The sequence below is a fragment of the Trichomycterus rosablanca genome, chromosome 2 (genome assembly GCF_030014385.1).
Source record: "Trichomycterus rosablanca isolate fTriRos1 chromosome 2, fTriRos1.hap1, whole genome shotgun sequence".
Taxonomy (NCBI): domain Eukaryota; kingdom Metazoa; phylum Chordata; class Actinopteri; order Siluriformes; family Trichomycteridae; genus Trichomycterus; species Trichomycterus rosablanca.
This window is the reverse complement of record NC_085989.1, coordinates 11503267-11516544: the sequence shown is the minus strand read 5'-3', so window position 1 is coordinate 11516544 and position 13278 is coordinate 11503267. Positions and strand designations below refer to the sequence as shown.

Here is a 13278-nt window from a genome sequence, read left to right as displayed (position 1 = left end):
CTCTTTGCAGTCCGTGGTCAGGAGAATGGTCTGGACGGAGTTAAGGCAGGTGGAGTAGCAGGCAGGGGCACTGAGCGTGGCCGGAGAGGAAGAGGCAGGGGGAGAGGTTAGTGTTAATCGGTTTTTCGAAATTGGTATAAGAAGGATTGTAAATAATTTCAGGCGTTTGTCATCTTGGCTTAAATGGCAGGATTATTATTTTTTTTAATTCTAGGAAAAACTCAAGTTTTATAAAGGTCGTATTATCATATTATACAATATATTTGTCTTTGGGATAGTACAAGTAGGGCTGGGCGATATATCGAGATTTTATAAAATATCGATATATTTTCATACGCGATATAAGATAAGACAAAGATGTTGCGTTCCAATTAGATCTGACAGTTCGTCTTTCTCTTCTCCCAGTTAGTCTCTGCACATGTTCACCTGCCCCGCCTCTCTCACTGAACACAACTCGGCCCTCCCCACCGCCAATTCTTTCTGCCCTCACAACACATTTCTGTAAGTAAATCTCCCATGATAGCATGAAGACGGTTGAGGAGCTGGTTAGTAAAAAGAATAATAATGGCTGTTATTAAGGAAAAATAGTTCTTGTGTGACGCTTTCCCAGCATGAATGTTAATAAAAGTGCCTGTAAAAAATTTGGAACATGTAGCTTTGTCTCAGAAGTGTCTTTTTGTTATTACCTTATGGGATGAAAAAATATCGAGATGTTACTTTTGATCCATATCGCCCAGCCCTAAGTACAAGCCATCATTTTAGCAGGCTTCTAATGAAATGGGTTGCACAAGTGATCTGACGGGTGTTTCTTTAATTCCTGCAGGTGCGGCTACTAGAAGAGGAGGAAGGTTTTCAGCTCAGGGCATGGGGTAAGTTTGGATCCAATGCTCAATGTACTCTCCTTATTAATGTAAGTGACTTACGTGTTTAGTGTCTATGGTGTCAGTGATTTTCCAGTGAAATGGCTCAAGACCATTTCTATTTTATGATTTTAACCTGCATCACTAATTCTGGCAGTACAGCAACTTGTTGTGCACATGGTTCATTAAGGGGTTCTACAGCTGGAGATTAGAATTAAGTTCTGTGTATTTATATGGCGTTTTGCTTTGTGTATATCGTATATATACATATATTTATACATCCAATAATTTTCCCACCCACCCACAGAAATCACAATAAATTACTGAAGGGCAGTCTATAAATAGCTACAGAGAGGACACATTTTCATATACAGTGCCTTGCAAAAGTATTCATCCCCCCCTTGACTTTTTACCTCTTTTGTTAAATTACAGCCTGTAATTTAAATGTTTATTTAATCTGAATTTTATGTAATAGATCTGCACAAAGTAATTTAAGTTGGTGAGGTGAAATGAGAAAAAAATATATATGTATATAAAAAAATTTTAAATAATAAACTGGATAATGGCGTGTGCGTATGTATTCACCCCCTTTGCTATGAAGCCCCTGAAAAGTTCTGGTGCAACCAATTACCTTCAGAAGTCACATAATTAGTGAAATAAAGTTCACCTGTGTGCAATCTAAGTGTCACATGATCTGTCAGTATCTATACACCTTTTCTAAAAGGACCCAGAGGCTGCAATACCACTAAGCGAGAGGCACCACTAACCAAACAAAACCATGAAGACCAAGGAGCTCTCCAAACAAGTCAGGGATAAAGTTGTTGAGAAGTACAAGTCAGGGTTGGGTTATAAAAAAAATTCCAAATCTTTGATGATCCCCCGAAGCACAATCAAATCCATCATCATCAAATGGAAAGAACATGGTACCACAACAAATCTGCCAAGAGGGGGCCGTCCACCACAACTCACAGACCAGGCAAGGAGGGCAATAATCAGAGAGGCAATACAGAGACCACAGGTAACCCAGAAGGAGCTGCAGAGTTCCACAGCAGAGACTGGAGTATCTGTCCATAGGACCACAATAAGCCATACACTCCACAGAGCTGGGCTTTATGGAAGGGTGGCCAGAAAAAAGCCATTACTTAAAGATAAAAATAGGAAAGAAAATTTGGAGTGCCAAAAAGCATGTGTAAGACTCCCCAAATGTATGGAGAAAGGTGCCCTGGTCAGATGAGACTAAAATTGAACTTTTTAGCCACCAAGGAAAACGCTATGTCTGGTGCAAACCCAACACATCTCATCACCCCAAGAACACCATTCCCACAGTGAAACATGGTGGTGGCAGCATCATGCTGTGGGGATGTTTCTCAGCAGCAGGGACTGGGAAACTGGTCAGGATTAAGGGAAGGATGGATGGTGCTAAATACAGGGATATTCTTGAGCAAAACCTGTTTGTCTGCCAGTGATTTGAGACTGGGACGGAGGTTTACCTTTCAGCAGGACAATGACCCTAAGCATACTGCAAAAGCAACACTCGAGTGGTTTAAGGCGAAACATTTAAATGTGTTGGAATGGCCTAGTCAAAGCCCAGACCTTAATCCAATTGAGAATCTGTGGTCAGACTTGAAGATTGCTGTTCACCAGCGGAAACCATCCAGCTTGAAAGAGCTGGAGCAGTTTTGCCTTGAGGAATGGGCAAAAATCCCAGTGGCTAGATGTGGCAAACTCATACAGACTTATCCAAAGCGACTTGCAGCTATAATTGCTGCAAAAGGTGGCTCTACAAAGTACTGACATTAGGGGGGTGAATAGTTATGCACATTGAAGTTTTCTGTTATTTTGTCTTATTTGTTGTTTGCTTCACAATAAAAAAAAATTCACATCTTCAAAGGTGTAGGCCTGTTCTGTAAATGAAATGATGCAAACCCCCAAACAATCCATTTTAATTTCACGTTGTGAGCCAACAAAATATGAAAAATGCCCAGGGGGGTGAATACTTTTGCAAGGCACTGTATGTTACGTTATTGATTGGTATGGGCTAGCGGCAATGGCCTGTGGATAATCCCCCCGCGTGCCATGACACTTTGGTCCGGGTCGGCATTGCTGGGCGTAAGATAGGAAAAGGTTTGCGTGACTTGCAGCAGGATTACACTTGTGCTGCTTTGTCATCGTTCACTGCTTAGTACTATTGTGAAGCGGCGAGGTGGCTTAGTGGGTAGCACCGTCACCTCACAGCAAGAAGGTCCTGGGTTCCATTCCCAGAAGAAGCGGTCCAGGTCCTTTCTGTGTGTACTGTGGGAGTAAACCGGAGCGCCCGGAGGAGACCCACACAGACATGGAGAGAACATGCAAAGACTTGAACTGATAAATCTTGTGTAACCAAAATGTTTAAAACATGTCGTTCCTAATAAATAAATCCTAATCAGTAAATAGATTACTATTGGTGGTGCCGCTTACTTTGCCTTCACGCTGCCTTGATACCTTTACCTGCCATACACTGCTTTGATCAAGCTTTTACAGTGTATCACAAAAGTGAGTACACCCCTCACATTTCTGCAGATATTTAAGTATATCTTTTCATGGGACAACACTGACAAAATGACACTTTGACACAATGAAAAGTAGTCTGTGTGCAGCTTATATAACAGTGTAAATTTATTTTTCCCTCAAAATAACTCAATATACAGCCATTAATGTCTAAACCACCGGCAACAAAAGTGAGTACACCCCTTAGTGAAAGTTCCTGAAGTATCAATATTTTGTGTGGCCACCATTATTTCCCAGAACTGCCTTAACTCTCCTGGGCATGGAGTTTACCAGAGCTTCACAGGTTGCCACTGGAATGCTTTTCCACTCCTCCATGACGACATCACGGAGCTGGCGGATATTCGAGACTTTGCGCTCCTCCACCTTCCGCTTGAGGATGCCCCAAAGATGTTCTATTGGGTTTAGGTCTGGAGACATGCTTGGCCAGTCCATCACCTTTACCCTCAGCCTCTTCAATAAAGCAGTGGTCGTCTTAGAGGTGTGTTTGGGGTCATTATCATGCTGGAACACTGCCCTGCGACCCAGTTTCCGGAGGGAGGGGATCATGCTCTGCTCAGTATTTCACAGTACATATTGGAGTTCATGTGTCCCTCAATGAAATGTAACTCCCCAACACCTGCTGCACTCATGCAGCCCCAGACCATGGCATTCCCACCACCATGCTTGACTGTAGGCATGACACACTTATCTTTGTACTCCTCACCTGATTGCCGCCACACATGCTTGAGACCATCTGAACCAAACAAATTAATCTTGGTCTCATCAGACCATAGGACATGGTTCCAGTAATCCATGTCCTTTGTTGACATGTCTTCAGCAAACTGTTTGCGGGCTTTCTTGTGTAGAGACTTCAGAAGAGGCTTCCTTCTGGGGTGACAGCCATGCAGACCAATTTGATGTAGTGTGCGGCGTATGGTCTGAGCACTGACAGGCTGACCCCCCACCTTTTCAATCTCTGCAGCAATGCTGACAGCACTCCTGCGCCTATCTTTCAAAGACAGCAGTTGGATGTGACGCTGAGCACGTGCACTCAGCTTCTTTGGACGACCAACGCGAGGTCTGTTCTGAGTGGACCCTGCTCTTTTAAAACGCTGGATGATCTTGGCCACTGTGCTGCAGCTCAGTTTCAGGGTGTTGGCAATCTTCTTGTAGCCTTGGCCATCTTCATGTAGCGCAACAATTCGTCTTTTAAGATCCTCAGAGAGTTCTTTGCCATGAGGTGCCATATTGGAACTTTCAGTGACCAGTATGAGAGAGTGTGAGAGCTGTACTACTAAATTGAACACACCTGCTCCCTATGCACACCTGAGACCTAGTAACACTAACAAATCACATGACATTTTGGAGGGAAAATGACAAGCAGTGCTCAATTTGGACATTTAGGGGTGTAGTCTCTTAGGGGTGTACTCACTTTTGTTGCCGGTGGTTTAGACATTAATGGCTGTATATTGAGTTATTTTGAGGGAAGAATAAATTTACACTGTTATATAAGCTGCACACAGACTACTTTTCATTGTGTCAAAGTGTCATTTTGTCAGTGTTGTCCCATGAAAATATATACTTAAATATCTGCAGAAATGTGAGGGGTGTACTCACTTTTGTGATACACTGTACCACTTGCTGCTGCAGTTTGATTAGGCTTTGACCCAGTTTGTTCCTGAGCTTTACGAAGCGCCGCCAGTGAACACAAATCGATTTTCTGACATAGTGTAAAGCAAAGCACAGTCGAGGCAGAGAGAAATTGATTCTCACCCTTTTACAAAACCCTGAACTGTTTCATTCAATCTTAAATCTAGCATGGCATTGTTTGCATTTTAGACAGCAATCCAACGTTTGATAATCCTGAGCACATGTGGCTTTGTGGCTCTTAGTTTCATGAAGCCACTTTGTTCTTTTGCTGGATTTTTGTTTTCTTACATGCCCAGATGATGAGCATTGGAGGAGCTTCCTTATTTGTTATCCTTCCCTCCTTATCACTAGGTGCAATACAGCAACACCCCCATTACCCACATTGTCATAAGCTAAAATACATTACATATAAAACTGTGTGTAAAAAAAAAACCTCAGTATCAGTCAGTATTTTGTGTTTTCAAGCTTGCCACGCAGTGGCATGGCCAGCAGAAAGTGGTTTTGGCATGTATTATGTAAAAGGCCATGTAACACCATGTTATCGCTCTGCCAATCTGTGCCCAGCGTCCTCTAACAATCCTCAATTCCAACATTTGCTGAATAAACTCAGCTTAGAAAAGCTTTCAAACAGCTTTCAGTGCACAGCTCTAACGTGAACAATGTTTTAGGCACCTTTGGTACCTAGTATGCTTACTGTTGGTCTTTTTGCAGGGTTCTTCAAAAAGTTTCCACACTTTTTAAACTCTACTAAGAATTTCAAAAACAAATTACATCACTTTTCTACAGTCACTTTCCTTTGCGATACATTTTTCCCAACGTCGTACCAGTTTTATTAATAATTCCCCCCCCCAATTTTTCTCCCCTAATCTAGTCGTGTCCAATTACCCTGATTGTGTCCTCTATACTGATTCGACCCTTCACCGCTGAGGACGCCTCTCAACTGACATACGCCCCCTCCGGCACGTACAGTCAGTACAGACTGCATTTTTCACCTGCACGAGTTGAGTTTATACACCGACGGGCACTGTGTATGAAGGGCCACACTCCCATCAGCATTATTCCTCAGCCCTGTGCAGGCGCCATCAGTCAGCCAGCAGGGGCCGCAGTTGCAACAGTTATGAGGACCTATGATCTGACTTTTTACCCCTAACCCTGAACAACAGCCAATCGTTGTTCATGCAGCCGCCCAACCCAGTCAGAAGGCAGAGCTGAGATTCAATACGATGTATTTGAAACCCCAACTCTGGTGCGCTAGCGTACTTTACCGCTGCGCCACCTGAGCGGCCGTACCACTTTTACTTATTGCCATCAGCAAAGATGTTTTTGGTTACATGTGTAGTGACTGATGCACCGCTACTGTCACATCAACACATGAAAATGTTCTTCCTCTTAAGGCTTCTTTAAGCATTCAAAAATGCGAAAATCAGATGGTGCTAAATCCAGACTATAAGCTCTCTTAGCACAGAGGCTCAGTGGGAGGGCTCAGCACTGTCGCCTCACAGCAAGAAGGTCCTGGGTTCGATCCCCAGGTGGGGCGGTCTGGGTCCTTTCCTTGTGGAGTTTGCATGTTCTACCCATGTCTGTGTGGGTTTCCTCCGGGAGCTCTGGTTTCCTCCCACAGTCCAAAAACATGCAAGTGAGGTAAATTGGAGATACAAAATTGTCTGTGACTGTGTTTGACATTAAACTTGTGAACTGATCAAACTTGTTTAACAAATAACTACCGTTTCTGTCATGAATGTAAGCAAAAGTGTAAAAACATGACGTTAAAATCCCAATAAACAAACAAACTATCTCAGACACGACCAATTACTACTCCTCCCGCCCTCACCGTTTCCAACATCAATATAAGTGTGGAAACCTTTTGAAAATCGAGATCCCTAGTACAATTTTTTGGGTCTCCGTAGCAGAGAAACAATAATTTTCTTTAAAAATTACTTCTTGACTATGTTCTTGGCTATTTTTGTGTTGTTATGCCTGGTACATCATGCTACTTATGTTTTCTAGTAAATATGTGTTTTTCATCTTTCAGTACATTTAACCCAGCAGACTATGCTGAGCCAGCACAGACAGAAGAGAGCTATGCTGGAGAAAGCAATTGGAGCAACACGGGCGACCTGGAACCAGAGGACAGTGCAAGTGTGTATCTTCTCTTGTTTCGCTCTGTGTTCTAAACCATTGTTTACTTTCTTCCTCTCCATTAGCGCCCTTTTCATTGTGCTGTACTCTTTAGGACAATACGGTACGCTTTCAAATCCAGAACGATCCATATGTGCTATTGTCTATTTAAATTGCATTAGGGAGCCTGTAGTTCACTGGAGGTGAGGCTGTGACTGCACTCTTTATTGGATGCTGTGTACAAATATACTTCTCTAAATTTAAACAGCTGTACTAACAGCAGCAGGACGATTCTCAGTTTGCCCAGTAAAAAAATCCTGACACTGTAATAAAATCAAGTACGGGTGGGATTGAATATGATGCTGTTTGGCCAGTGGACCTCATGCACAGTGTAACGTGACGGAAGTCCACTTTCCAACGACACGTCTGTTTACTTTTGGCAAGCACCTGCTACACATCTAGATATCTGATCTCCTCACATGTTTCTACTCATTTTATTTTAGTGTCGTTTATATTTTTGTTGTATACACGATCAGGCATAACATTATGACCACTTTCCTAATATTGTGTTGGTTTTTCTTTTGCTGCCAAAACAGCCCTGCAACTGTGATACATTGTGTATTCTGATACCTTTCTATCAGAACCAGCATTAACTTATTCAGCAATTTGAGCTACAGTAGCTCGTCTGTTGGATCGAAACACACGGGCCAGCCTTCGCTCCCCACATGCATCAATGAGCCTTGGCCACCCATGGCCCTGCAGACCGGGAACACCCCACAAGAGCTGCAGTTTTGGAGATGCTCTGACACAGTCGTCTAACCATCACAATTTGGCCCTTGTCAAACTCGCTCAAATCCTTACGCTTACCCATTTTTCCTGCTTCTAACACATCAACTCTGAGGATAAAATGTTCACTTGCTGTCTAATATATCCCACCCACTAACAGGTGCCGTGATGATGAGATAATCAGTGTTATTCACTTCACCGGTCAGTGGTCATAATGTTATGCCTGGTCGGTGTATAGTGTTTTGGTTGTTCACTTTTTTTATGCAGTTAGCAACATTAGCCAGCCAGCTAGCTAAGCAAATTGGCTACAGAAAATTAAACCACAAGAACACAATCATCCTGCGTGGAGAGCACCGTCATATCCTCAGTTTATGAGGATTTTAATTTAAATAAAACTAACCCTGAAAGACGCCCAGGTGATGCAGCGGGATTTTTTAACAGCACACCATCGAGTTCGGATCTCAGCTCTGATACCGGTCGACAATCCTGGAATTGCCTGTTTTGGCTTCATAGCTATTAATAAGATTTAATCGCCCTTGAAATTGAATGATAGTTTCATGTAGACACTTTATTTATTCTGGATTTTTATCTTCTCCCGTCTCCATAAGACTACGACATTTAAATGCAGTGTCGGTCAACACCACCCCACCTTTCCTTCCTTACCATCCACTCAATCACAACATTTAATTTGTGTGTTTGTGTACAGGACTTGAATTTCCTAAAGAAGGAACAAATAATCCTCGCAAGTTCGAGTCTGCTCCTGGTATGTATGTCAGTCCTCTTTCTAGGTTCTGATTTACATTTACATTTACATTTTCACTGTGTAATGATAGTATTTTCTACAGTATTAATCAGCCCGTTTTCCTTTCCTCCCCCTCAGGTGCTTGGCGAACTGCTACGGAGGAGTGGGGCACTGAGGACTGGAATGAGGATGTAAGTAAAATCTTTTTTTTTTGTAAGGGGTTCATTCATAAATCGGTTTATATTGGGGAGCATTAACAGTTTTCCTTCTTCTGCTTCTTTCTCATGTGATCAGTTATCAGAGACCAAGATATTTACTGCCTCCAGTGTGGCAACTATGCCCATGCCACAGGAAAATGTGACCATAACAGCTGGACAAAGGTATTACATACAGACACATGGTTTGAGTGTTCATTGCCATTGGATGAGACATGATTTGCTAATGTGCGTTTCTGATAGCAGTAATACAAATACAGTGGTACTTCGAAACTTGACATCAGTTGGTTCTGGGAGTGGTTCCGGCTGGGCTGGGCGCCTACATGAACGATGATTGGCTTGTTGTTCATGCAGGGTAGGAAGCCAGAAAGGGACTCTCTCATGGCTGATGCTGTTACAACCTCTGCTGGCTGATTGATGGTGCCTGCACAGAGTCAAGGGATAATGCGTCGATCAGGGTGTGGCTCTCCGTACACAAAGCTGATCCGCATATGAACTCGCTTAGTGGGGGTAAAAAGATGCAGTCGGATACTGCACACGTGTTTGAGGGGGAGTGTGTTAGTTTTGTTCTCCTCAATCGAAGTGGGGATCGGCATCAGTGGAGAGGAAGCATAATGCAATCGGGCAATAAGCAACATTGCCCCACACAGACGGACATGCTCTTCGTTGTGTCCAAATCTTTAGACAAGCGTGTGCATGCACATCGACACCTCACTGTTTTCTCCATTTTACCACAGGATTGATTTAGCGGTGCTACTGGGAAAAACGCCTCCCTCGTCCTCATCTGAGACGGAGTCTGCTCCACTGGCGGTCTCACAGCCTCCATCTCTATCCCAGGGACTGGTTTTCAACAACTCCAAACAGTCTGTCCCGCTTCCCCAGCCTTCCTCCAGCACCTCATATAATCAGCACAGCGTGGTAAGAGAATTGTTATTGTATGTTTTAAACTTTTTGACTTCAATTGAACTATCCAGCCTTGATCAGAGTCACTAGGTCTTTGTCTGATCTAATCTGCTGCATGCAACATGTTACAAGAGACAGCAATCAGCCCAACATTTAATGTTATGGAAAAGGGATTGTCTCTTAAGTATACACTGACCAGGCATAACATTATGAGCACTGACAGGTGAAGTGAATGACACTGATTATCTCTTCATCACAATACCTGGTGGTGGGTGAAATATTTAAGGCAGTAAGTGAACAACCTCCAAGTTGGTGTGTTAGAAGCAGGAAAAATGAACAAGCGTAAGGATTTGAGTGAGTTTGACAAGGGCCAAATTGTGATGGCTAGACGACTGGGTCAGAGCATCTCCAAAACTGCAGCTCTTGTGGGGTGTTCCCGGTCTGCAGTGGTCACTATCTATCAAAAGTGGTCCAAAGAAGGAACAGTGGTAAACCGGCAACAGGGTCATGCGCGGTCAAGGCTCATTGATGCACGTGGGGAGCGAAGGCGATCCAACAGACAAGCTACTTTAGCTCAAATTGCTAAAGAAGTTAATGCTGGTTCTGATAGAAAGGTGTCAGAATACTACAAACAGTGCTTTGCTATATACAGGGGTTGGACAAAATAACTGAAACACCTGGTTTTAGACCACAATAATTTATTAGTATGGTGTAGGGCCTCCTTTTGCGGCCAATACAGCGTCAATTCGTCTTGGAAATGACATATACAAGTCCTGCACAGTGGTCAGAGGGATTTTAAGCCATTCTTCTTGCAGGATAGTGGCCAGGTCACTACGTGATGCTGGTGGAGGAAAACGTTTCCTGACTCGCTTCTCCAAAACACCCCAAAGTGCCTCAATAATATTTAGATCTGGTGACTGTGCAGGCCATGGGAGATGTTCAACTTCACTTTCATGTTCATCAAACCAATCTTTCACCAGTCTTGCTGTGTGTATTGGTGCATTGTCATCCTGATACACGGCACCGCCATTGGATGCACATGGTCCTCCAGAATGGTTCGGTAGTCCTTGGCAGTGACGCGCCCATCTAGCACAAGTATTGGGCCAAGGGAATGCCATGATATGGCAGCCCAAACCATCACTGATCCACCCCCATGCTTCACTCTGGGCATGCAACAGTCTGGGTGGTACGCTTCTTTGGGGCTTCTCCACACCGTAACTCTCCCGGATGTGGGGAAAACAGTAAAGGTGGACTCATCAGAGAACAATACATGTTTCACATTGTCCACAGCCCAAGATTTGCGCTCCTTGCACCATTGAAACCGACGTTTGGCATTGGCACGAGTGACCAAAGGTTTGGCTATAGCAGCCCGGCCGTGTATATCGACCCTGAGGAGCTCCCGACGGACAGTTCTGGTGGAAACGGGAGAGTCGAGGTGCACATTTAATTCTGCCGTGATTTGGGCAGCCGTGGTTTTATGTTTTTTGGATACAATCCGGGTTAGCACCCGAACATCCCTTTCAGACAGCTTCCTCTTGCGTCCACAGTTAATCCTGTTGGATGTGGTTTGTCCTTCTTGGTGGTATGCTGACATTACCCTGGATACCGTGGCTCTTGATACATCACAAAGACTTGCTGTCTTGGTCACAGATGCGCCAGCAAGACGTGCACCAACAATTTATCCTCTTTTGAACTCTGGTATGTCACCCATAATGTTGTGTGCATTGCAATATTTTGAGCAAAACTGTGCTCTCACCCTGCTAATTGAACCTTCACACTCTGCTCTTACTGGTGCAATGTGCAATTAATGAAGATTGGCCACCAGACTGGTCCAATTTAGCCATGAAACCTCCCACACTAAAATGACAGGTGTTTCAGTTATTTTGTCCAACCCCTGTATATACAGTGTATCACAAAAGTGAGTACACCCCTCACATTTCTGCAGATATTTAAGTATATCTTTTCATGGGACAACACTGACAAAATGATACTTTGACACAATGAAAAGTAGTCTGTGTGCAGCTTATATAACAGTGTAAATTTATTCTTCCCTCAAAATAACTCAATATACAGCCATTAATGTCTAAACCACCGGCAACAAAAGTGAGTACACCCCTTAGTGAAAGTTCCTGAAGTGTCAATATTTTGTGTGGCCACCATTATTTCCCAAAACTGCCTTAACTCTCCTGGGCATGGAGTTTACCAGAGCTTCACAGGTTGCCACTGGAATGCTTTTCCACTCCTCCATGACGACATCACGGAGCTGGCGGATATTCAAGACTTTGCGCTCCTCCACCTTCCGCTTGAGGATGCCCCAAAGATGTTCTATTGGGTTTAGGTCTGGAGACATGCTTGGCCAGTCCATCACCTTTACCCTCAGCCTCTTCAATAAAGCAGTGGTCGTCTTAGAGGTGTGTTTGGGGTCATTATCATGCTGGAACACTGCCCTGCGACCCAGTTTCCGGAGGGAGGGGATCATGCTCTGCTTCAGTATTTCACAGTACATATTGGAGTTCATGTGTCCCTCAATGAAATGTAACTCCCCAACACCTGCTGCACCCATGCAGCCCCAGACCATGGCATTCCCACCACCATGCTTGACTGTAGGCATGACACACTTATCTTTGTACTCCTCACCTGATTGCCGCCACACATGCTTGAGACCATCTGAACCAAACAAATTAATCTTGGTCTCATCAGACCATAGGACATGGTTCCAGTAATCCATGTCCTTTGTTGACATGTCTTCAGCAAACTGTTTGCGGGCTTTCTTGTGTAGAGACTTCAGAAGAGGCTTCCTTCTGGGGTGACAGCCATGCAGACCAATTTGATGTAGTGTGCGGCGTATGGTCTGAGCACTGACAGGCTGACCCCCCACCTTTTCAATCTCTGCAGCAATGCTGACAGCACTCCTGCACCTATCTTTCAAAGACAGCAGTTGGATGTGACGCTGAGCACGTGCACTCAGCTTCTTTGGACGACCAACGCAAGGTCTGTTCTGAGTGGACCCTGCTCTTTTAAAACACTGGATGATCTTGGCCACTGTGCTGCAGCTCAGTTTCAGGGTGTTGGCAATCTTCTTGTAGCCTTGGCCATCTTCATGTAGCGCAACAATTCGTCTTTTAAGATCCTCAGAGAGTTCTTTGCCATGAGGTGCCATGTTGGAACTTTCAGTGACCAGTATGAGAGAGTGTGAGAGCTGTACTACTAAATTGAACACACCTGCTCCCTATGCACACCTGAGACCTAGTAACACTAACAAATCACATGACATTTTGGAGGGAAAATGACAAGCAGTGCTCAATTTGGACATTTAGGGGTGTAGTCTCTTAGGGGTGTACTCACTTTTGTTGCCGGTGGTTTAGACATTAATGGCTGTATATTGAGTTATTTTGAGGGAAGAATAAATTTACACTGTTATATAAGCTGCACACAGACTACTTTTCATTGTGTCAAAGTGTCATTTTGTCAGTGTTGT

The 13278-nt window shown here is 43.9% G+C and overlaps 1 protein-coding gene across 6 annotated transcripts in view; it reads left to right on the top strand.

Moving 5' to 3' along the window:
* ubap2l (ubiquitin associated protein 2-like) overlaps nucleotides 1–13278 on the top strand; it is a 60253-nt gene that overhangs the window by 19976 nt on the left and 26999 nt on the right. For 4 of the 6 annotated variants that reach the window (XM_063011135.1, XM_063011157.1, XM_063011141.1 and 1 more), the window contains exons 6-13: nucleotides 11–106; nucleotides 406–501; nucleotides 824–869; nucleotides 7069–7175; nucleotides 8647–8703; nucleotides 8821–8873; nucleotides 8977–9062; nucleotides 9635–9815. In XM_063011135.1, the coding sequence (XP_062867205.1) occupies nucleotides 11–106; nucleotides 406–501; nucleotides 824–869; nucleotides 7069–7175; nucleotides 8647–8703; nucleotides 8821–8873; nucleotides 8977–9062; nucleotides 9635–9815 (722 nt within the window). The remainder of the gene's footprint in view (nucleotides 1–10; nucleotides 107–405; nucleotides 502–823; nucleotides 870–7068; nucleotides 7176–8646; nucleotides 8704–8820; nucleotides 8874–8976; nucleotides 9063–9634; nucleotides 9816–13278) is intronic. The other 2 variants (XM_063011165.1, XM_063011148.1) reach the window with 1 other exon arrangement.